This window comes from Phalacrocorax carbo, chromosome 14 (assembly GCF_963921805.1).
Source record: "Phalacrocorax carbo chromosome 14, bPhaCar2.1, whole genome shotgun sequence".
Lineage (NCBI taxonomy): Eukaryota > Metazoa > Chordata > Aves > Suliformes > Phalacrocoracidae > Phalacrocorax > Phalacrocorax carbo.
In genome coordinates, this window is record NC_087526.1 from 6,971,204 (window position 1) to 6,995,520 (window position 24,317).

Sequence of the window (24,317 nt, forward strand, 5' to 3'; positions counted from 1 at the left end):
GAGATATGAAAGGATATGGAGCCATGTTTTGCCCTAAATTTGCCTTCAGGCTACAGTGAGTTGAGACGGGTTCTGACCTGCACGGTAGATCTCTCTCGCTTCCATCCAGAAGCAACGTCACCGGTCAGCGTTTGCTTCTGCTATAGAGTTCTTACAGAAAGGGGACGAGTAGGGTTTATAGCTGTTGCGTGAGCAACCGTGTCCCCAGCCCTGCTCATCAGCTGGCTTGCTTTATGTGCTCAGCTGTGCGGAGACAAAACGCAAAGCTTATGAGCAGCACCCTCGAAAGGATTTGTATTTCTCAGTGGACACGTCTAGGTGCTAGAAACTTTATTCTTTTCCTCTCCCCTCCTGCCTTCGTGTAATTATAATAAGGACAAGAAGGGCCAGAGTACTGGTGGGCTGTACATTGATGCGACCGGGCACCCCGGACGCAGGAAGCCCTGCGCGGTCCCTGTCACACTCCTCGCGTTAAATGAGGATTCCAGCAATGTGCTGCTACCTTGCACCCGCCTGGATCAGCTTCTGCACGGGGGTTACTGTTCACTTAAAAGCAGTCTCTATTTGTCAACTTCTCTGATAATTGGCTCGTTTTTCAGCATGTTGCAAAGTTGCATTATTTAGCATTAGAAACCACGTGCATTTTCTTCAGGCTGTGGGCAAGTTGTATCGAAACTGCTCGTGGGTAGCAGGGAGCTTTCGGGCTACCGTTGGAGCGTCCTTGCAGGAGGCACCAATTGTCCTTCATGGAATGTGTGCGCCTGTTTCTCACCCCTTCAGGATTTGGTCTTGATCTGTGCTTAACTTTATAAAATCTTCAAATAATACAACCATTGTCTGGATAAACTTCAGCGATAGTAAATGTCAGCTCAAATATTAACCCAATAATCTTTTGTTTGGTTTAATCTTTTGACAGATTAAGCTGAACACAGGAAAAACGAGAGGAGATTGTGTTCTTGCATAAGATTATTTCTTTAGTCAGCAGCTCCATTTGCCATTTAATCGGCTCGGTGGGAGGTTTGCTTCTAGAAAATGATGCAGCCGGAAAAGGAACAATGTCTGTGGTTTTACTTTTTGAACTTATTTATGTGCATGTGATAGGTGTTACACTCAAACGCTGGTTTTTTTAACTGCAGCTATTTTTGGCAGTAAAACTAGCTGCTTAGGTGAGAAGCAAATTAGTCAAAGAAGTTATTCATTGAGGAGGTGATGCTGAGCCGTACAAGGAGAGGAACTGAAAAGTACAACAAATAAAACTTTGTGTGACTTGCTTCATTTCCAGATTGAATCATAATTTTAGTAAGTTTGTAGCCAAGCTGCAGTGTCTGTGTTGCAGGCGCTTGCATCCCACAGCAGCGAGACTTGTATTAACTCACACGCGGATGTGGGTTAGGAAGTATTCTGTGTCTGTGATTGCTGTAGCATGCCCAAGACCTCTCCGGCTCTTTTCTGAGCCTACTACACGCATTTCACTTCTTTAGGTACATCAGCACTCACCTCCCCTTCTGCCTCGAATGAACTCCAAATGTGCGCACTATTTGAAAAAAATTACTGAAACTTATTGAACAATAGTTCCGATTTTTGGCTGCATTTTACCATGACTTGGCTCCCTCTTCTGGAAACGGGCACAGTAGCAGAGTGAATAAAAATTGTTTCTTGTGTCCAGTTTCCTGTCCAAATAAAGGGACACAAAGCCTACGCCTGGATGAAGGCTAAGCTCTGTGGTCACTACACGTGGTTCCTCTCCATTTTCACTGGTACCAAAGCTTGTTGTATTGGTTTTCTCTGGTGGTAGCACGTCTATGCGGCCATGTGTGACTGTGCCACAGGCCTTCCGGGGGAGATCTCTTTCCTCTGAGGAAGAAATGCTGAATCAAAGGACAAAGTATGATTTTTATGATTGGGTTTTTTTTTTTCTTTTTTGCTTTTGTCAGCCCTGGTGACCTCCTCTTCTGGAGCTGTCTCTTGTCATGTGTGAGGAGCCTTTTGCAATTTCACTCTCTAAGGCCTAGCTCAATAATGCTGTTGTCCCTCCTGATTTAAGTAGCTAACTGCTCGTCGGGGACCTGCAAAGCATTCCTGCTAGGAGAAGAATGGGCGAGTTAGCTAAACATTAGTCTGCCACAGTCTTAATTTAATGAGCTTTTGTAGGCTGCTGCCTGCAGGACTAGCAGAGGGGAGATGCCTGCGCTGCTGCACCTGCGCCCTGTGCTTTTTGGTGCAGCCCAGAAGCTTGGGTACCTTTCCCACGAGCTGTGCACGACCTTGGTCAGGCTGGGCGGGAGCTCCTCCATCCTTCGCTGACCTCAAGCTTTGCCGTGCCTGCATCCAAGCTGCTATCGGTCACGGAATCTCACCTGAACGGTCACAGCTCTTCCGCCTCCTTATCCAGCTTCCTGAAGTGAGTCACGAGTCCTCTTGTTTTGGACTGAGATAACCATCATTTCAATTATCTATTTCCATAAAGGAGCCTGATTATCTCTCTCATACTTACAGCAGGGCAACAGCTCTATCCAACGGAGTTAAATTGAGCTGTAGCAATACTGATTCCTATTCATTTTTTCCTTAAATTGTTTGGATGGGAATATCATATTCGTCTCTAATCCTTAAAAAGCAGAGACAGAATCTTTTCTGCTGGCAAACCTATGAAAGCTAGAGGAGCAGGGGGCCATCTCACCAACAGTGTGTGTAACGCTGCGCTTTTGGGTATCAGAGGGAGAGGAGAGACCCCAGATTAGTTCCCGCTTTTAACCCCGCTCCATTTTGTGGATGGGGGTGTAAGTATTTACCGGAGAAGGAAAAGGAAAAAAAAAAACAACCCAAAAACAGAAAAAGAGGAAAAACCCACAAGTTTGTGGGTGATGGAGGGAAAAAACGACCTTCCCCGCCCGAGCAGCCTCCGGGTGCCGCGGGTTCGAGGCTGCCCCCCGGGAGCGGGGGGGGACCCCGGGAGCGGGGGGTGGCGCCCGGCGGCGCTGCGGGCGGCCGCGGGGAGCGGAGCGGGGCGGGCGGCGGGGCTTCCCGGAACGGGGCGGCGGGAGGCGCTGACACGTGGCCGCGGCCCGGCGGGGGGGAGGGAGCCGGCGGCCGCCGCGATGTGAAGCCGGCGGAGGCGGAAGGCGCTGCCCGCATGGCCGCGGGTGGCGGCGGCAGGAATGCGCCGCTGTGCAGCGCCGAGCACGGCCCCCGCGCCGCGCAGCACGACGGCATGGGGCGGGATGGCGGCGGGGACCCGTACTGGTCCAGGTAAGGCTGGACCCGCTCCCGGGAAAGGCTCTCCCCCGGGACACCCACCCCCCCCTCCCCGCTTTCCCCGGCCGGTCCCCATCCCGGCCCCGGGACACCCCCCCCCCAGCCTGGGCAGGCGCCGCCGGAGGCCCCCCCCTCCGCCGCCTGCTGGAAAAGACGCAGCTCCGGGATGGAGGGGGTCAGGCAGCCCCGACCGCTCCCCGGCGAGGCGGTTTCGGGCGGCGCCGGGCGCTCCCCGCCGGCCCCAGACCCTGCTCCCGCCGGCCCCGATGCTGCCCCCGGGGGCGCGGGAGGCCGGTACCGGGGACACGGTCCCGCCGCCCCGGGCAATCCCCGCCGTGTCACTCCGCCGGGCTCCGGCAGAGACGGTAGGGGAGAGGGGGAAGATGCGGGATTACTGTGAAACACGGGGAAAAAAAGTCTATGGAGCTTATTTCTGGCCTGGAGTCAGTGATTTAAACATGCCGTTGAAAGCACTGTGAGGTTCTTATCGCAGCATTCCAGCAAGGATGTCTGCACTGGTGATAGTAATTAATTAAGATGAAGTCCGGTATAGCAGCTGGGCAGCAGCTAGACAGCACAAACTGTCTTCAAGTAAAGTAATTAAAATACTTAAAGACACGATTAAGCCCAATCTGCCCATTTTTAGCAGCGGGGGCATAGGGAAGCGCAGGGCGCTCTTGCGTTTGGGGCAGGGGCTACGAGCCGGGGGCGAGCTGGGATGCCTGGGGCAGCGCTGCGCCTCTGCCGCCCTGGGAAAGTCACCCGGCGCCTCCGGATCTGCCGCTTCTCCCATCAGAGGCAGGGGGAGACGACGATTCAGAAGTGCCGTGTGGCAGCTGGAAATGATGGTCAGAGGCTTTTTCCAAACTGGGAGCCCCCGGACTCCACCCTGTTGCTTCCACGCTTCTGGAACGTCGTTCAGTTTAACGCTGCCACGAGAGGAACTAACGCCCGGCTGCCATTGCGGTGCCCTGCCCCGTGGGCTCCCCGTCGCCTTCGGGGCCGCTGTGACCCCGTGGCGAGCTCGCCCCGGCAGGAGAGCGGATGGGCAGCCACGGGGACAGGTGACATTGATGCCAACGCACAGGAACGTGCGGCCAAAGGGAGGAATTCTCCCTCCCAGCAGCAATTAGCCGCTGGATACATTAAGGTTTATCATGAATTGCTTCCTGCAGTGGCATCAGGCCAATAGCTGGCTTTAAACTGCTGTCCCAAGGGAGACTTTTCCTGCAGTCAGGGACCTGGAAGTCTAATCAAACCCAGACTTATCTCAAGCGTAAAGGGGGTAGGTCTCAAAAGCAGACCTTTGGCACTAGGGTTGCTTAAAATTTGAAGATTCTTTTCCCCGAAAGTGCTTAGGAAAGTTCCTTCCCTCTGTCTCCCCCTTTATAACTTTTCCCTAAGTCTTTGTGAAATGGGAGCAGTGGGAGAGGAAGATCCCTGCACCAAATTTTCATTTAGATGTTTTTCCTCTAGAGAAAATGAAATACATTTGGCCAGAATGAACCCTCCAGTTTCCCAACACTCTTTGAAAAATGGAAACCATCGATAACACTTTCCAAAACAAAAGTGATGATTAATTTATCAAGACTGACATATTTTGAAGCGATTCTGACCATCTTAAGTGCTCCTAGTAATTGAAAGAATCCAGTTAATGTGAAGGAGCAGCAGGATGACTGTAACTCCCATCAGACCGTTACCCATATCGCCGTAATTCACAGAAGCAGCGATCGCCTCCCTCTTGTTTGGCGTGGCCGCAGCCCTTGTTTGGGGGGGCTTTATGGTCTCAGGTAAAGAGGGCAGGCGGAGGATGGGAATGGGAACAGGGGAGCAGAAAGGGGGAGCGATCCACCAGATCACGCAAGCAGGTTGGTTGAGTTGTATAAAACACCTCATTGGATGGTTTAAAGGCAATTTGGTGGACAGTTTTCGAACAGCATATGCAAATCAACAGCTCTCACCATTTCCGAGTAATCAGTTATTGCCATGGAGGCAAGGTTTTATCAAGTGGGGGAAGTGACACGGGTTCTCCTTTCATGCTCCAACAAAAGACATGCCAGGCAGCCTTCCAAGATCTGTCTGCACCGTCAGTGCAAGGAGAGATAAACGCTTATCTTGGCAGGTTTATTTTTCCATCTTTGTTCATGCTGCTTCTTCTTTTGTCCTCCCTTTTTTTCAGCTGGCTTTTCCTTCCTCTTCCACTGTTCTTGCCCTGTGTTTTACCCTGCCTCTCTGGCTGCCTTCCCCAAACTTTTCTGCAGGTTTCCAGTGGCTCCGTTATCACTCATCTCCTCTTCCAAGAACAACACTCAGGGATTTCTGTTTGGGGCTTGAAAAAGCCCTTGCGTTTATGTAGCGCTTCTGGACATTCAGATAGCACTTTTTAACGGAGACCTTAACTTGCCAAAGCAGGACTCCTCAGGCGGTAGATGTGTTTTACCACCTCTGGTTTAACTGGGGGAAGGCCAAAGGGCTGAGAAGAGAAACCTGTTGCTGAAGGTTGCACACAAAGCCACGGGCTGATCCCGCGGTAGGCATGGGGATCCCATTTTGGATGGTGCCTCCAAGGAGAGAAATACAACATGGAAAAGTCAGCGTGTCCTGGGAAGGAAATGACTCCTGAAACCACTCTGCATCTCCCAGCCTCTGGCTACACCTGAAGACAAGGGATTATTATAGCGGTTTCTTTAAACTCCGGAGATAAAAGGAGTTGTACCATCAGCCACAAGCTGGTCGCCGGTCGCCTGATCGCACTCTTTGCCCGGAGCCAACGGTCACATTGCTTTTCTGAGTTCTATGCCCTGATCTTTTGTCAACACAACATTGTAGCTTTTGTTGCAATTTTTTTGTGGTTGGGTGTTTTTTTATTGTACAAGTTCCTCACCCTGGTTTTAACCATGCCCTTGCTGAGAGCTTTTTTCACGTGGGAAGCGTAAGCAAGCCACACGTTTCATTCCTGGCCGATCCACGTATGCCCTTAGATCAGCATGCAAAGCACGCGTAAGCTCCACTGTTGTGTTTTCCCACCACCTGGACTTAACAACTCTTCCTAGCTCATAAGAGCTGCTGAAATCTAATTTCACCTTTGCTTTTGCCGAAAGCAAGAAATGAAGAGAGGAAATAAACCCAGAGCTGCGCTTGCTGAACACCACTTTGTTGCCATCTGCGGCTCTGCGGAGGGAGTTTGTGCATGGGAGGCGGACAGGAAACCAGCAGCTTTCCCAGGAAAAAAAGCCCTGTGTCCTCTGTGCTGCTCTCGTTGGCTGTTAGCTGGTGGGTTGGAAAAAAACCCTCCTCTAAACCCCAAAGTTACTTCTGACAGCGACAAATCATTAGCTTGGAGCCAGTCTGCAGCACGACAAAATCACCTCAATGAGGGGAAAATAAAATGTCTCTGCCTTGATAAGCATGCTAGATTTTCAAGGGAAGAGAAATTGTTGTTGAGAAAAACAAAGAGAGACAAGTGAGAGGACTGTCAAACCAGGTTAAAAATATCTACCTGGGTATTATCTCCTCACACAGGACTGTCTGCACGACTGCTGTGTTTATACCATGTCAGTCAGGCCATGGTTGTGTTGGAGATGACTGTAAATTAAAGCCATAGGCAGGTAAGCTGGAAAAGAGGTTTTTGAAGGGGGATGATCCCATGAGGCTGGGAACGGGTCACGAGGAGGAGAACAAACGTCCCCAGGCTGGGGTGCGGCAGGCGAGCAGGCATGGGGGGGCTGCAGGCACCAGCTGCCTGCACTGGGGATGTTCCCCTTGGGGAGGCAGCCCCATGCTGGGCCTGCGGGAGCCCTTGGTTTGGAGCTGGTGATGCTCCAGCATGGCTGGGAGCCTGGTACCGCCACAGGGGCTCATCCCCACCCTGCTCCAGGCTTCCTGCAGGGACGGGTGGGTGTCCGCTGCTGGCAGCTGGGACGAGCAAGTGGGCTGGGGGTACTGGAAGTGGCTCCAGCTGATGTACCCTCCGTGCACGTCCCACAGAGCTACTTTTAGTCTCTTTTTACAGAAGAGGACTGAGGTAGGGATGCCCTGGGGGTGGGTGGTATGCGCCAACGCCGATACCTGCGCTCACCTTGGCCATAGCGCAGCTCTGATGCAGATAGGGAGCTGCAGCTCCCAGTTCTCCCACTTCCAATTCCAGTTATGGAAAACACCCACAAACCTCAGAGGCAGCTTCTGGCCAAAAGCTGTTGCTGGGACAGACTGTTTGTAGTCTTGCTGTCTAACACAGCTTTCTTACCAACTGAAAATACCTGATGGTCCAGACTCGTGCCTTGAAGGAGGTGCTAAACTGTAATTTAATTGATAGCCTGAACTCCAGCAAGTCCATTTTAACAGTGAGCTGCAGTGTCTGCAAACAGACAGACCTGCAGACTTGGGGGAAGGAGGGAGGCAAGTCAAAAGAAATAAAGTTGAATAAATATTTGCTCTGTGGTATCTACCAGAGAAATTCCTCCAGCAGGAAAACACACTGCAAATAAAGATACCCTATGCTGCTGGCTCTCCTTCCCCTGCAGGATGGCTCAGCTTGGTCTTGCTGCTTTGGGGCTCTCAGGCATCCTTAAAAATCAATCTTAACCACCGTGCCCTAGGCAGGGGACCCGTGTGGTTGGTGGGAGCTGGAATCACTAGATGCTTCAAAGCAAAGCTGTGACCACCCAGTGCCCAGGGCTGTGTTTGGAGGAGGAGAACTGGGGGACATCAGGCAGGGCTGCCCAAATATAGAGCTGCTGCCGTACAAAAAGCCACCCAGGAAGAACAATTAGGGGTCGAGCCAATTATAGTCGGTCTGGGTGGTGGTTGGAGGTTTATGAAATAGGAAGTGTTTTCTAGCTGCATGGCTGCTTCACTGGGTAAAGAGGGTCTCGGTGACATGCAGAAGGGGATGCACCTGCAGTGCCTGTTTCTTGTAAGCAGAAAGGCATGACAGGTCAGGAGAGCACAAGCTGGGCAGCAGGAGCCGCCGCCACCACGTGGCACCCAATTAAGTCAATTAGGTGGCTCCAGACAAGCTCTGGCGATTCACCTGCTGATGGTTTGGAGGCGGCTGCCCCTCTCCAGAGGTTTCTGCCCCATGAAGCCGGGGTCGGCCAGGACCAGCACAGGGCTGTGGGGAGATGCTCAGTCTGTCCACATGGCCGATGAGACAGGCACGGTGACACCGATGACACCAACGGCTGTGACTCCTTAGGTTTAGATGTGCTTTACCCTGACTCAGTTTGGTTATCTCCAGCACAGATCATCTCTACCTCCCTCATTAGGGAAGCCATTAGATTCAATTTGTTAACACTGGTAAAACTCCAATTTTTAGATGGCTGGTGTAACCTACAAAAACTGTTGTTTGATTTGTTATTATTCCTTAGTTTTTGAAGTTTTAATTTTTCCCCTTTGTGGTAGGTGAAGTTTCTCCTGTAACCTTTGCTGTTGTTGTTTTGCACTGAGCAGAACACTGACTCATCGCCAGCCACTGTGATAACTATAATTAGAAGGAAATGCATTTACAAAGCTCTTTCCTCTGATGCAAGCACATCATTGTCCTTGCAGAGAAATAATTCTTGCCATGCTTTCAGGTGGGTGTGGGCAGCTGGTGATTACTTTTGACACTCATATATTATTTGAGTGGATTTTCCTCGCTGGATATGCTACCTACAGAGCAAGTGGTAGTCTGAAGCCATCTTTATACTCCCCACTTGTTTTGAGCATTTTCAGCATACTAATGCACTTAAACATATAGGAAAAGATTATAAATGTATAGAATGGAGTAGGAATCAAAGAGAGCTTTGAGACTCCATCATACACCCAGACACTTATTTAGTGCTTTTGAAAAAGAATAAAAGTCAAGAGAAAATAATTCACTGGAGTTTTGTCGAGCCATCGGCTGGGGAGGAGGTTCGTCGGGAGAACATCTCTGCTTGGCAATCCCTCCCCGCTGCTGCATCTGAGCTGCACTTTGAATGGTGTCTTGCTTTTGCAGGGAGCCACGTGGCACTTTGTGCCCTGCTCTCAGGCAGGTCGGACTTGTTGCCTGGATAGCCCAGCACTGTGTGCCCGGCTGCCTCCCCCCCGGCACCCCCAAATCCCCACGTGTGCCCCCAGTGCAGGGACTGGGGACTTGGGTGACTCTGCCTGCATCGTCAGGCCGAGAAAATAGGCTGGGAACTCACAGCATCCCCTCCTGCCCCTCTGTCCTGAAGCCAGAGCTGCTCTGCAGCCTGCTTGTTGCTTTCTGAGTTCAATCCATTAGTACCAAACCAAGCTCCCTCTGCCTGCACCCTCCTCGGACACCAGCATTGCTGCGCATGGGTTTTGCTTTTCGTAGTTGCGAACACCCACCGGAGGGAACAGACCTTGGCGATATTATAAAGAGAAGCAGAGTAAAGACTGGTTGAGCTGCACAGGTCTTTTTCTCTCCATCTTACATCTTGCACAGCTGTGTAGGCTTTAGGGCCAAGGAAGAACAGTCAATCTAATATCCCGTTAAAATGCTGCTGCGCTCATCAGAATAACGGCAGGGATAAGAGGCAGAGCTCAGCCCCGCTCCAGACAGTGAGAAAGCTCACAGAGGTCTCCCTTTGCTTCGGGGGAAAAGGCGCAATTTAGAAAACTTGTCTCGGCGGCTAAATAACCGGAGATACCTACACGCATTGCAGGCTGCTGCGTTTTACTTGGTCACCTCAGCTGTTGCAGGTTCAATAGCTCAAATTCATCAGTGCCCGTGCCGCTGTAGATAACAGAAGAGACGATGGCCCCGGATGGGCAACAGCCCATTTCTGCAGGTGCAGAAGCACTGGTTAGGCAGGCGTGGGCAGGTCGCTTATACCCACATGCGTCTGATCCCAGATTTCTTGAGGCACCTCTCTGAGAGCTCTCCATATCATTTTCCATCACCGCTTACCCCACACCAGCCCTCTGCCTCCAATGGGGGATTTATACCCAAAACCACCTGCCTGTATCATCCTGCTGGGGCTGGGCTGACCCAGACACTTGGTGTCTAGGAGCCTTTGGGTTTGCTGTGCTTTGCTGTAGCAAGCTGAATTTGGTGGAGCTGCTGCCGCCAGAGCTGGCTGGGGCAGGTGATTAAAAAAAAAAATCACCTTTGCTTTTGCAGCAAATTAAGATATGGTTGCTGCAGATCTTCCTCTTGGCATAAGACCAGGAGGGACTCTGAGAGTGTTTGTCCGCCAGTTCAAGGGGCTGAGGCAGGTCAACCCTTGGTTACTTATTCCTCCAGCAATGATACGTGAGGTTTTCTAGTTCCTGTGTTATTTTGTACGTTTGTATGCATGCACAGTAATGATGGTTCCAACTTTCAAAGCACCAACTGAAACGCTTCCAGTTCCTCCTGCCAGAGGTTGGCACTGAGCTGCTTATCTGCCTCGTTGGGAAACAGCAATAAATTCACCTTCAGCGGGCACAGCTGTCTGGTGTGTTTTACTTTTCATTGTTCCTTTGCCTCCCTCCGTGACGGACCATTTGACACATTTATAAATGGTCTTGTGCTGTGTGGGATTAGCCTACATTTATCGTAATTCCAGTACAGAGAAATAAATGCTCATTTCAATATAAAAAGTGACCCAGGCTTTTTCCTGTGCAGAAAGTGGTTATGTTTAGTAGGGTGGAAAGCACAGAGGTTAATGCCCCGGTACAGTGAATTCCCCAGTCATCTCTGGAGCAGAGAGAGTCTGTTTGCTCAGTGCTTTGTGCTCCTGCCTCTGGACATAAAAATAACCATATACAAAAAATATAGTGGGTTTCTCACTAAGCTTTTAACTCCATAATTCACAGGCAAAGAGGGACCCAGACTGATGTTAGGAGTTCACCTACACTTGGGGCCTGTAGTTTGCAGCAAAATGTGGGTCTCTGCTCAAGAAGCACATTGCTGACTTGGAGCAGGAGAAATTGCCTTCCCATTTATTTCCAGCCTGTATCTTCTGCAGGAGAACTTTTCTTGGGGCTGAGTACTCATGTACCAAAAATATATATTCTGTTAACATATTATTACTCATATTACCTTAAACTTCTTATCAGGCCAGGCTGGATTATCTTGCTCGTCTCTCTGGGCTATTCAGCCCCATCATGTCTTGTCTCTCATAAAGGATTCCTCCATCTCCCTCCTATTTACCAAGGGTAACACACATGCCACTTCCCTTGGGGAATGGGTAGGGATGCCAAACAACAAATGTTTGCCACCGAGACAGTGTGTCTCATGCAAATGCTTCCAACCTCATGCACAGACCTTTCCTTTGTTATCTTTATCTTTTAAGGAACAATTTCTAAAGCTTTTGTTTGGGGAAAGAAGCAAACAAACCAGGTTTCTCCCCTGCCTTTCCTTCGATTTGCAGTCAACAGTGTCCAAACAGCCTGTTCCACCTTGCAGCCTATGGACAGATATTATTTTGCTGCTGGGGTCAAATAACCTTTGGGATGAAAGTTAGCATCATTTATAACAGTCACCAGAAGTGCTACGCCCTGTGCCAGAACCACTGTGCCTCAGAGGGATTGCGCTGACCTTTGTTTTATCAAGATAGGCTCATTAGGGCTTTCAAGCAAACCAGTCTGACCTGAAAGTCCTCGCTGTGCCTGGATCTACCCGGCAGACCATTCCATCTGCCCTTTCCCCATCTTCCTCTCCATCCTTGCAGGCCTGAGTCCCGCATCTGGATGGTGATGTTGCTGCTGGGGACGTGCCTGCTGTACTGCGCCCGCGTCACCGTGCCCATCTGCGCCGTCGCCCTGAGCACCCACTTCGACTGGGACAAGAAGCAGTCCGGCATAGTGCTCAGCAGCTTCTTCTGGGGCTACTGCTTGACACAGATCATCGGGGGACATATCAGTGATCAGTACTGGAAATTATGTTTTCCTCCACTTGGTCTTTTTAAATGATGCTTAGCTTGGTTTCAACCTCTCAGTTCAAGTCTTGACAGTGGCTGTGAAATTTCCACCCTGGGACAGTGATGGGGTGGGAGGGTGAAGCGTGTCTGTGGGGACCAGCTTTATGGGGCACTGCAGGTTGCTCTGAGAGCAGCTGAGGTCCCTCATCAGTCTCACTCAGGGCCCAGAGCTCTGATTCAGAAAGGACACGTGTAGTTTTGACTGTCCAATTGGATTCCTGGGTTTTGAAATTGCTGCTTTGCTTATGGGGCAATATCAGCCGAAGGACTTTGCACAGGTAAAATCCCCAGCAAACACAGGGAGTGTCTGCACGATCATTACTGCCTCCACAGTTCCTGCACAGCAGCTGCCAGGAGAGATCTACAGTCATGTTAATGGACACTGAGACCAACTTGGGTTGTTTTTCACCTGGAAACGGTGAAGAGCACTTTTACACCAGCACAATTTTTCTGACGGAGGTTGTTTTTAGCACTGGCTCAGTAATTGGAATAAAAAAAGCAAACCCCCAAGTTTACATGTTAAGCTGATGAAAGAAATAGTGGGTGTAAAGCAGACTTTATTTTAGAAGAGTGATAAATGCTTATGCTCTTTGCATAGTTCATAGCTGCGCCTCACCAGGAGTGTTATTTGTCCGTTAACAAACAGTTTAATCCCAGCAGTGCCAGGCAGCCATTTGGAAGGGTTTAGAGCTGCAACTGATAACGACAAGAAGAGAATATTTCCTTTTTGCAAGGAATACAGCTTTTTTTGGTATTCGATCTGCACAATCTAGCTTAGTTTTCAGTTCAGCACCTCCAGTTTTTCCACCCTATATTCTCATGCAATCTTTTCACAAGCAAGGCCCCATCACAGTTTCCATCATGTTTGGGACCAAGTGCCTCCATTTTATCATATCAATTAAAAACCAACTTCCCCAGCTAGCTTCCGCAGGAAAGATCGGAGTAATCACCTGCTCGAGTTCCTTTCCTCAGCCACCCTATTCTTAGCGAGGGGGGCTTTCCGATGAAATCTTTTGTGAGGAGCACGTGCCTGGGAGGAGTATCCACCCAGTGCACTATGCCATTTAATTATGTTTCTTAATAGTTTGCAAGCAAACGCCTGCAAAAAACCAAATGCTAACAGGCAGAGCTGATGCAAAAGAGCCGATGGAAGAGAAAACACTGTCACTGGTTAAGAAAAGCAGAAGAGCGACAGCAGCTTGGGCTTCCCCTCCATCAGAGACTTGAGAGACTTGAGCGTGTGAGCGCGGTGGTGTCTCTGGGGCTGGCGTGTGCTGGAGCCGGACGGGCAGCGCTGGCGGCCAGGGTCCGTGGGAGCAATCCCGGTGACTGGCTGCTCCTTCCCTGCTCCAGGGGAGCAGGAGGTGGGAAGGGAGGAGGTCAGAGCTGCTCCCCAGAGGGCTAAAGACATTTGTAAGAGAAGAACAGGTTTCACTGAAAGGTTGCTCTCAAAAACAGGCTAAACTGGGAAGAGCACTTGAGTCTTGACTGGGGGCTTTGCCCTTTTGCCCTCCTGCCCTCCCCTTTTTTTGATAATGTGTTTTCTGTCTCCCAGAATAGGAGGTGAGAGAGTCCTCCTCCTCTCGGCATCAGCCTGGGGGTTCCTCACGGTCCTCACCCCTCTGCTCACCCACGTCACTTCTGCCCATCTCGTTTTTATGGCCTCCTCCAGGTTCCTCATGGGGTTGCTGCAAGGTGAGACCCCTGTCCCGAGCGTGTGTCTGTGTGTCGGTCTGCCCAGGGGCTTCCTTGCAGGGGGGCTCGTGTGCAGTAAATTCAGATGCCAGTCGTGGTTTGCGGTGCGTGAACGCGTCTCCTGTGTGTTTCAGCAACCCTCTGCTTCAAAACTGCCTCCACATCCAGAACTTCCATGGGAAAAAAAAGTGACATTTCTAGAGAAAGTCGCTGACTTCTACAGGGGAATCACTGTAGAAATATCTCTGCCAGACAAGGGCTGCTGGCTTCTAAAAACATCACTGTTCCTGCTTGATCTTCTGCATTTTAAAACTGTTCCTGTTTGATTTTTCTGCATTTTAAAACGCCTTCAAAGCATTTGGGGAAAGTTGGTCCTTTCCAAAACTTTTGGCTAATTTAGGATGATTTTCCTTCCCTCTTGCTGAGCTGCAGCACCGGGGAACCCTTGGGAGAAGTGCATTGGCACTGGTGGATTTACAGTAGCAGCGGTGACGACGAAATGGGAGATTTTGGAGAAGGCACAAACAGACCTTTCATGGCGATGGCTTCACTTATTTTATTTTATATCCCTGTTTCAAATTCACCAAAGGTCTTGTAGCTTTTTCTCGGTGTTTAGCTCCTGCTGGATCATTTAAATTTGCTTTTGATTTGCTCACGAGGGCACAGGAGCCTGACTGCTCCCTGCCTTGCTCCCGTTGCTTGCAGGGGTGTATTTTCCGTCCCTGGCCAGCCTGCTGTCCCAGAAGGTCCGGGAGAGCGAGCGCGCCTTCACCTACAGCACAGTGGGGACTGGCTCACAGTTTGGGTAAGTTCAAAAGGCTTTGAGCAGCGAGTACAGTCTCCGGACACCGTATATGATGAAATGCCATTAAATAGTTGGAGGCAAAACTCGCAGCCCAAAGTACATGTGGATTCCTGGGTCCTTGAGGATACCGGCTGCAGCTGAGGAAGCCTCAGGCATTTGCTGTCATGCATGTCAAGGATTTATGCTTTTTTTTTCTTTGCAAGCTAGACTTTGAAGAGTGTTTGCAACATTTAATTACTATGGGAAACAGCCTGATTCAGTAGGAAGAGCAAGGGTCAGCCTGAGACTGGTCACCTGTCCTCTCTGGTAGATGGGGATAATATAACTTCCCCATCTCTGCTAATCTCCATGAGAATTACCTTTCTGAATGGAAGGGTTGCCTGAAAGGTAGATAGAAATATTACTGTGTTTAATCACTTAGTTTTCCAGTGTACTAATTTCTTTTGCTGATTTATACATTCTCTGGGATACTTTCTGCACACCAGCTGCCTCATTTTCTTTCCCTGACGAGCACGTTTCCGTGCGGGGCAGGCGAGCGTGAGGTCCCTTAGCCATTTCTCCTGAGGATCCCGAGATGCCACACAGGGAACAGGGCAGGTTGCAGAGTCACGGAGTGACCGGGCAGGCGGGCAGTGCCTGCACATGCAGTGACTGATGGCTCTTAAGTGCACTTAGTGACGCACAGCATCTCCCATTGAGGCATGCAGTCCCAACGCTCTTAGCCAGACCTGTAAATCCAAGTGTGTCTTCCCTTGCAGGACGCTGGTGATCGGCGGTGCAGGATCTCTCCTCCTGGACTGGTACGGCTGGGAGAGCGTTTTCTACTTCTCTGGTTTGCTCACTTTGCTCTGGGTTTATTGCACCTGCAAGTACCTGCTGAGTGAGAAAGGTAAGTCCAGCGCTTGCATCCCTCAGACTGCCAGCGCTCCTGAGGCTGTGGGACCCAACTGGTACCTCCCAGTGATATCCTAAAAATCCCCTGTGTTTCCCAGATCATGCCTGGTTTTACGCAAAGACCTTTTGTTCAGATGTCTTCTATAACACACACTGTGTCTCACCCAATATGCTAAATCCAGGAATAAGGTTTTGAGCTCTCACAGTGCTGATTTCCTATTTCAAGTCCCATGCTGGATTATATTGCTGTTGAGAGCCTGATCTGACTCCTCAGTACCCTTAAGCACCAGTGAAAACACCAAACAGAGCATGATCTTCAAAGTGGATTAAGCTAAAGCAGGGCAAGATACTTATTCCAAACTAAGAGCATCTACACATAGAGCTTTTAAAAACCAGTTAATCCAGAATATCTCTTCCCAAATAACTGTCTGGGAGTAATTCCGCACATGGGCAAACAATTACACCTGGCTACAGCATTGTTAGCATGAGTGTGGTATGCAGGAGCTCAGCTCATCAGGAGCCTGGTGTGTGCCTGGTGCTGCACAAAATCCAAACCTGGCCCTTGCCCAAAGAGATTTATGTTTAGTTACAACAGGAGATATAACAAACAGGTGACGGTGGCTAGGTGGGGAAGTGTGTGGATGCAGTGGAAAAATTTTGGTCAACGTAACAACTTGTTTTTGTGAGCATCCAATGCTGGTATTGCCAAAAGAGAGTTAGAGATTAAAAGTAGATACATCTATACACAGCAGTCTCCCAGGGCTCCCTCCAGCTGCACAGAAAATTACTGATCAGATCTTTCCCTTGTATGTTTTCTTCCCTGCAGAACTCATCATCCCCATAGATTATTTAATGAGAGGCCTCTCGATATCCAAGCAGACCAAAGTTCCCTGGAAGCAGCTGTTTAAGAAGGCACCAATATGGTAGGCAGCTGTGGTGGCCTCGAGCATCGGCAGGGCAGGGGAGCACCCTTCTTCCAAGGGCTTTTTCTACTCTCTGTGCTTGTTTCTTCTGCCTATGTGTATTTTGTCCACTTATTCATATATTTGGGAAATATGACCAGGTTTTCTAAACCCTTCCGTATAAATACAGAACTGAAAATGTAAGTTTGACAAAAGGCGGTTTATGTTATGTCCGGAGGAAGGTCAGGCTTGAATATTACTGGCAAACCTTCCTCCTCCACAGTCTGTTCCCTGTGTGGGTTGCATGCTCCTCCGGAGGGGCGTTCTCCACTGGTCTTGTTAGAAATGCTGCTTGTGATGGGCTCCTAAGACGTGCTGCTCAGGGGCTCTGGGCATCACGGGCTGTGTTCTCATTGCTGGCAAAACATCATTTTAACGGCCATATTTTCTTTGGGATTCTGCATTTGGTACTGAAGCTCATCCAAGCACGTTCCCATGTGCCATTTAAGGACGGGGAGGAGGGCAATGGGGCTGCAAGGCAGGAAGCCCATTCCTGCCTTGAATAAACATGGAGCATCTGCTGATAACAAATCCCTAGGAAACCCCAAACAACACCTCTTGGAGCAGGACAGCTCTTGCAGCACTTGAAGGGCCTGGTGCGAAATGCACTCGCACAATTGCCGCTGCAATTAACCTCGCGGGAGCCCAGGGGCTGGCGCAGGCGCCCGCCCGGGCGCTGCGCAGTGGGGGCAGCGAAGGAGCGAGCGGTGCTGCGAGCGTCAAGCCAAAAGGAGTAGTTATCTGTGAGAAAACCTCAGGAAGCTATTGTAGCGCCATGAGGGATTTATTTATAGACCAGGAGCTGAAATATTGGGTTGCTCGAGTGCCTGTTTCCCACCCAGTGTGACCTGTCACTGCTGATTATTTCCCCCTGCTGTGTATTTTCAGGGCTGTCATCATCGCTCAGCTTTCTACGGCCAGCACATTTTTCACTCTCCTCTCCTGGCTGCCAACTTTCTTTAAGGAAAGTTTCCCCGAGTCAAAGGTAAGTTGGTTCCGAGACATAGGCATTGCCAGTGTCTGTGCAAATGAGTCATGCTGGGTGCTGGCCAACATGGGTTGGTTAGGGAGGAAGGTGATGGCAGAGGGACTTGGTGAGAGCAGGCTGGGAGGCAGGAGGAGGTGGGAGGCAGGAGGAGGTGGGAGGCTTCCCTGCGGGATTAGGAGTCATTACCCCCCTGCACAGGCACTTGGAGATGCAAGGAAGCATCCTCCCTCTGGGTAGGCAGAGGCTAGTTTCTGCTTGCTTGTTTAGGGATGCTGAAGTGAGGCAGAGCTGGGGCACCTTCCAGGTAGGGAAGAGAGGGTTATATTTGGTTTTTAAACCACTTTTCTTCTGAGGGAAGGATGGTTTTCAAATGGCATAGAACCCATGACATTATGCTGTTGCAAATGACCACCGAACCATTCACTCCTGGGTTTTCACGGGGTTTTAAACTACTCCCAATGTGTAGCTCAGACCTGCCTGTGAAAATGATAATTACCATTAATAATGTGTACTTCAAAAATACTATAAAAGCTTCCCTCTGCTCAGCACAAAGGATGTTCCCATTTTTCAGAAACCTAGGCAGACAGCTTGTATTTTGATCTTGTTCTCAGAAACTCAGACAATCTTTTCCGCAATGGCTTTGTTCGGTTTTCGTAATTTCCAGAGCTGCTTACAAATGCCTTTTCATATTACATGTGTAAGGCGCTTTATGGCATACTTGGTATTTATATTAAAATCATGTATTAAACCAGCAAACATATTGTTGTGACAAGATCTGTGCACCTCGAGTAATATGCTTGTGAAGCAGCAATTTACCATCTGTTAAGCATTATATATATCGTGGTGCCTTTATGTAAGGTGCTCTACATAGCATTCCTGCATCTGATAATTGCTTCATACATTTTAATAAAGTGGGGCCTGGGGATGCTTGATTTTAAAGGATGGACGATAATCCTTAGTGTGGGAAACCTATGTCACCTACTGGTCAAAGTCCCTTTCTGCAGGTGAGCTGCCTTCACCGCTGCCTCCAGCCCACCTGGGTGGAGGCGATGGAGGGGTTTGGCTCATGCTGCTCAGGGCGGTGGGCCGTAGGGATGAGACAAGCGTGGCTCGGTGTGTTGGGATTGACTTGCTGAGCAACCGCAGCTGGTGTTAACAGACACCAGAGATATATTACCCCACAAGCCCTATGGGGTAACATTTTCAAAAGGGACCAAGACCCAAAGTTTCAAAGGCACTGAAAGATGCAGATGGACATTAGTACCATTTCCAGGAGCAGCTGAAACAGGATTATTCAAAACCGAGATTATTCAGCCCTCCCGCACACCTGAAGCCAGGTGAGGAGGGATGCCTCCACGGGGTGACGGGCTCTGAGCCCAGGGGGAGATGCGGGGGATGATGGATGGATGGGTAGGTTCAACCAGCTGAGATGAAGCCCAGCCCAACTCACATGGATTTCAGCTCCTCGTGGGATCTGGGCGTAAAACGCCTCTGAGCAGCTGTAATCCAGATGACCAGTAATCATCGGTGATTACAACTGTGGCAAGCTTGCTTAATTGAAAATAGGCCGAAGTATGTTGCTACCCATAATGTTACCTAATCCTGGCATTAGAAAATCCAGCTATGTTCTCAGCTTCACAATAATGCTGCTAATGAGGTTGAAGCTGATGTCGGAAATTTTGCCAGCAGCTTTACTGACGACCCGCAGGGAAGAGTAGAAGCTACAGCTCACTTTGCTGAGCTGTCTGGCTCTCTGCCACATCACCTTGCTGAGCAGCAAACTTTGCCACATTTAATCCCTCTTTCCCGGAGCAGACAGAGCTTTCTGCCTCTCTCCTGGATGCAGGGTCAGCCGGGCAGAAGCAAAGACAACAAACCTGCTGAATGCCACAGCCCTGTAATGTGCCTGCCGCCTTACAGACTTCGGAGTGGTGCAGGGTGTAGCTGAGAGCTTGCTGTGCCAAGTTGGTAGAGATCCTGCAAGAAGTCCTGATCGTTTTTTTTCCTTTCTACAGATGTCACACACTATCAAATATTTGAAAACGAATGCAGCTCTGACAGCAAATCTCTCTTATTTTTGCTCCCTTTCAGGGCTGGGTGTTTAATGTAGTCCCCTGGCTGGTTGCAATTCCAACAAGCTTGTTCAGTGGATTTCTGTCTGATCATTTAATCAACCAGGGTAAGGGCTCGTTTGGCTTTTCCTCAGCTCTTATTTTATGTGATGTGGAAAGAGGATCTGGGTGGGAGGAGGTGGGCTTGTTGGTAGGGAGAAGAAGATCCAGCAAATAAACATGAGGTTCTGATATGAAAGCGGGATAAATACTGCAGGGTCCAAATCCCATCTGTGTGTTTGGGGGTCCGTTTGATCTTCATTGCAATATCCACCTGGAGATGAAATCTGGCCATTGAAATCCACTTACCCTGTGGCCTCCTGGCTGGAGAACAAGGAGACCTGGTGAGCTGTGCTTAACTGCAACTCTCCCTTCCTCTTCCAGGGTACAAAACCATCACCATTCGTAAGTTCATGCAGGTAAGAGAGCTGAAGCCACAGGAGTGACACTTGAGCTATCTGCTGAGCTCTGCTTGCATGGCAGATGAGACGTCTTATGGAGCAGGGTTGGTGGTTATAGGTGGAAAGAGGAAAGAGTTTCTAGCTTTGCCACCTTACAGACTTCAGAGTTACTAGGTAATAGCAATACAAGCATGAGCAGAAATAGAAATGCCAGGTGAGATCCCAGCATATCCTCTCTGCTCCGCAGCACCGCATCCCTCTGGACAGACCTCTGACACAGAAAGGCAGGACCCTGGGGAAAAAAAAAGCTTGAGAAGCACCTGGTACATACGGGCCCATGCCATTGTAAAAGGGAACAGTTTGTCTGTGAAAGGAGTTGCTTTCTTCCTTACAGAAAATGTGCCGTGGTATTTAATTTTCTCTTTCTTCCAGGTCATTGGCTCTGGTGTCTCAAGCATTTTTGCTTTGTGCCTGGGCCAGACCTCCAGTTTTTGCAAAGCTATAGTGTTTGCCTCTGCCTCTGTTGGACTTCAGACCTTTAACCACAGGTAAAAACCATGATAACAACAGTAGCTGTGGCCCTTAGCACTTATCCTATGCTTGGCATTTTGGGGTCTTAGAGGAGGCTGCCTCTGTTGTGACTGTCAGAGCAAGAACTGGTGTGTGTTGGTCCCTGCGAGGCTGATGGAGTTTAGTGCCCGCTGGGCTGGAATTGATCCAGCAAACCTCTAGCGTGGGGAAGGGCTTGGCGTACTGGAGGGCACACTGGAGCAGGCAGGTGTCAGGGAGATGAAGCAGGAGGGGGATGGCATTTTGGCCCCTCTGAATGCTTTGAGTTGAATTCTTTCCTCCTGATACTCTCCTGTGCTGCTTCACTCTCAGACTCTTTCCTCCTTTCTCCCAACAGTGCCTTTTATTGTCTAGGATCCTTTCCTTTTGTCTGACAAACTAAACTCTGTGTAAATGATGGAAAAGCAGTCGCACTCCATTGAAACAGCCGTTTCCCCCTCTCTGTTTCTCATTAGTGGCATTTCAGTAAACGTACAGGATCTGGCCCCCTCATGTGCTGGCTTACTGTTCGGTAAGGATTCCTGCGGGGTCTCGGTTGTGCTGGAGGGGCGTGCCTACAGGACGGGGGTCACGGTCGTCAGCATTCAGGTTTACAGGAGTAGCTCTGTGCAACGTCTACTCCGTATTCGCAGCCTCAGCTTCCTTCTGTGATATACCTGCCATTGCTGGGGGCAGGTAACTGCATGAGCATGCCTTTCAATCTGCCACATGCTTACCTGCACCAAGGGGTGGGGGTGAGGCTGACTGACGGTTGTCCCTGCCGTCGGCAAGGCGTTTAGCTGTGCACGCAGACCAGGGCCCGGGCGGGAGCCCAGGTGAAGCTGCTCACCTCTGCGGATGGTGAATACCCAATTTCTTTCTTTTCTTTGCAGGTGTTGGGAATACAGGTGGAGCCCTCCTAGGTAAGGCAGCCTCCTGCAGCTCATCCCTTCCTGGGGAGTGCTCTCCTTGCAGGCGGGCAGGATCTGGCCCCAGAGCCTTTGCACTTCTGTCTCTTCCCTCCTGTCCCAGGTGTCATTTGCGTGTACTTGGCTGGCTACCTGATTGAAACGACTGGCTCCTGGATTTCTGTTTTCAACCTGGTGGCTGCTGTTAACAGCATTGGCCTCTGTGCATTCCTTGTGTTTGGAGAGGCCCAGAGGGTGGACACAGACTCTGACTATATGGACCTCTAGGGATGACTCCAGCAACAGCCGAGGGACAGGAGAGTGTCACATCTGTGTGTCATTGTCGCACAAGTGCCAAAGAATATATTTTTTTTTAGGTGTTTAACAGGAAAAAAAAAGATACTGAGAACAAGTACATAATGGGTCTGAATGAAACCCATGGGAGAAAAGAAATCTAGAGTTCATTTTTTGCTCAGGGCATGGCTGATGGCCTGTAGAGCCATCCAGCTTAACATCTCCAGTGAGGATATGGCCCGTGTGACTGGTTTGCCCCAGTCTGTGTCTAGCGGACAAATATCTGCGTGGCCAAAGCAGCTTACCTGTCTTACCTCTGAAGGGAGCTGCAGTTTGCATGCTTTGCCCTGGAGCGGTCGCTTGCCGAGGGGAGCTGCTTCGCTGTGCCGGGAACGGGTCCCTCCGCGCTCTGCTGTCCTGCAACTGCAGGGAGGGCGGCTGGCTCTCGGGCTGCCACGCGACACGTGTGGCCTGAACTACATGGAAGGAATCGTCCAAACGAATGTACCTCTGACCTTAACCCTCCCTCGCGTGCCTTCATTTTGCAGTCTGCTCAACAGGTACAAGCCAGGTGTACAAGGGAACGGGTGGTGAGATGAATTCAAGGCTTCCCTTCAGGGGAAGTCTTCTGGCTGGATGTCTACTGCAGACCCAGGGGCATGAGGTTGCATCAATACCGCCTTCATTGTGCTTGAGCTGAGCCAGGAGGATGCAGAGCAGGTCGCTCAAACCAGCTGAGCCCGTCTTAGCTCAAGGGCTCCCTCCTCCCGCCCCCGGTCGCTTTACTCCAGCCCTGAGCCAAGGCAGACCACCTCAAACCAGCGTGAGAGCAGAGGAAAGGTGCAGTCACCCGTGGTCAGGCTTAGCTGGGCTGACCTCGCAGTGTAGGTGCAGTCGAGGAATCCCCCAGGAGCTGTTTTGCCATGTGCTGTGAATGTATAGGAAGGACAGGTCACGTTCTGTGCTATGGATCTATACTCCCAAATGCTTTCTGCTTGATTTTGACGTGCTCTCAGAGGGGTGCGGGAGACTTTCCAAAGAGCCTGCAACAGGCAGCTCTTCTCCTATGTTGAGAGTAAAGCAAATTTCTGCATTGAGGATCCATAGTACGGCTGTGGGCCCCTGCGGTTCCCCGTGCCAGGGGGAGATTCTTGGCTGTACACGCCTCTGAGCCTGAATGTCTTAAGTTATTTATAAATATTTTAAAATTTAAGTACCAAATACTATATTTTATGTACTTGAGGCCTGATTCTGCATGCTTATTTCGAGTGGTACTCCCACCAAAATGCACAGTATTTCTAGAAGGGATGGATTTACCAACCTACAGTTTCTGGTTTTGTAAGACCTGTTTTAAATGTGACATTTCATATTAAAGCAATTAATTGCTTTTCCTCCCACCCCTTGCTTGCAGCCTGAAGGGATCTCTCTGATTTCTCCAGTGCTTACCAGAAAACTTCAGCTGAGACTTGGGACCAGATTTCCCAGGGGACCTGCCGTGCAGGAGAGCTATAGGTTCAGAGTCATTGTCCTTAAAAAAGAAACCTTATCCCCTGCTTCTGCTTTTGTTTTGGCCAGATTTCTTCTTGGAATATATGTTGGAGCCATGTTAAGTTTCTGAATAGCTGTGTTTATAGTGAAAATACTGACAGCCTTTTAATTGCAGAGACGCTATTGGGTGCCACTAAACTAAGCTGAGCTACTTATTGGGGATATTAAGAGATAAAGATGCAATGGCCTGATGTCTTTGCAAGAGAGTATAGGATCAGCATGGCCTGACTGGGGGCCAGAGAGGCAAGAAAGTATTTTTGTCTCCTTCTGTTCTTCTTTCTCTAAAAGGCTGGTTGCTACCGTAGGGACAACCCTGTATCTGGGGTGCTGCAGAGCCAGGACACACGAATGCTGCCAGAGTGCCTCTTAAAATCAGTGGGTAAATGGGGAAGGCACAAACAGCAAATGCAAACCAGGCTTGCCAGCGACACCTGAGGCCATGCAGCCATCTCTGCCAGCCTTGTCCCTCGTCCAGTCCGAGCAGATTGTTTGCACGACTTTTTCTATAGAGACATAGAAAAAAAAAAGGGGTTTTTTTGGTTTGTTTTTTTTTTTTTAACATCTACCCTGGCTGTTCAGTGTTGCAGGTCAGGAACACAAGGAGTGAATTCTGGTTCTCTTTGCTGGTTGCACAACTTCCTGTGGAAGAGTTTAAATCTGTTTAAATCACTCCCATTTGAACCAGGCAGCTTGGCCACCCCTTGGCTTTGCGAGCTGGGAAATCTGGAACTGAGATCTGCAAAGGAAAGTCAGCGTTGCTGGCTCTGCCTTCTCTGTAAATCCAGCTACCGCTTTGGTGGGTTGTCCAGATTATCTGTCTCTGTAAACTGGCTAATAAGTTAAATATTTGAAGTACATTTGAGGCTTAGGTTTCATTATATTCGTACCTCGTTGACAAAGCATTGAAACCGTTTTACATAGCTGTAAGATTTAAGCAACCTTGCCAAAACTTGCTGACTGAGAGTTTTTGTTACAGAAGGACCTGAAAAAATAAAGGCAGCAAATCATTTGCA

The 24,317-nt window shown here is 49.7% G+C and overlaps 1 protein-coding gene across 2 annotated transcripts; it reads left to right on the forward strand.

The window, feature by feature from the left end:
- The first annotated feature begins 2,694 nt into the window (after positions 1–2,694).
- On the forward strand, positions 2,695–24,317 carry SLC17A9 (solute carrier family 17 member 9). 2 transcript variants are annotated; one of them, XM_064465388.1, is made up of 14 exons: positions 3,157–3,246; positions 5,432–6,860; positions 11,901–12,098; positions 13,705–13,844; positions 14,550–14,649; positions 15,408–15,538; positions 16,370–16,466; positions 17,394–17,490; positions 19,585–19,672; positions 19,989–20,023; positions 20,438–20,553; positions 21,031–21,086; positions 21,448–21,477; positions 21,587–24,317. In XM_064465388.1, the coding sequence occupies exons 3-14, from the start codon at positions 11,920–11,922 to the stop codon at positions 21,748–21,750; spliced, it is 1,233 nt and encodes a 410-aa protein (XP_064321458.1). In that variant the 5' UTR covers positions 3,157–3,246; positions 5,432–6,860; positions 11,901–11,919; the 3' UTR covers positions 21,751–24,317. The 2 variants fall into 2 exon arrangements, with proteins under 2 accessions (XP_064321459.1, XP_064321458.1); XM_064465389.1 differs by lacking the exon at positions 5,432–6,860 and having other exon boundaries at positions 2,695–3,246.

Bases quoted from the DNA above. Each gene is read 5' to 3' on its own strand.
- SLC17A9 (XM_064465389.1), top strand. From the start codon at position 3,131: ATGGCCGCGGGTGGCGGCGGCAGGAATGCGCCGCTGTGCAGCGCCGAG. The intron at 20,554-21,030 runs GTAAAAACCATG...GTTTCTCATTAG, and splicing joins CTTCAGACCTTTAACCACAG to TGGCATTTCAGTAAACGTAC. The intron at 21,087-21,447 runs GTAAGGATTCCT...TTTTCTTTGCAG, and splicing joins ATGTGCTGGCTTACTGTTCG to GTGTTGGGAATACAGGTGGA.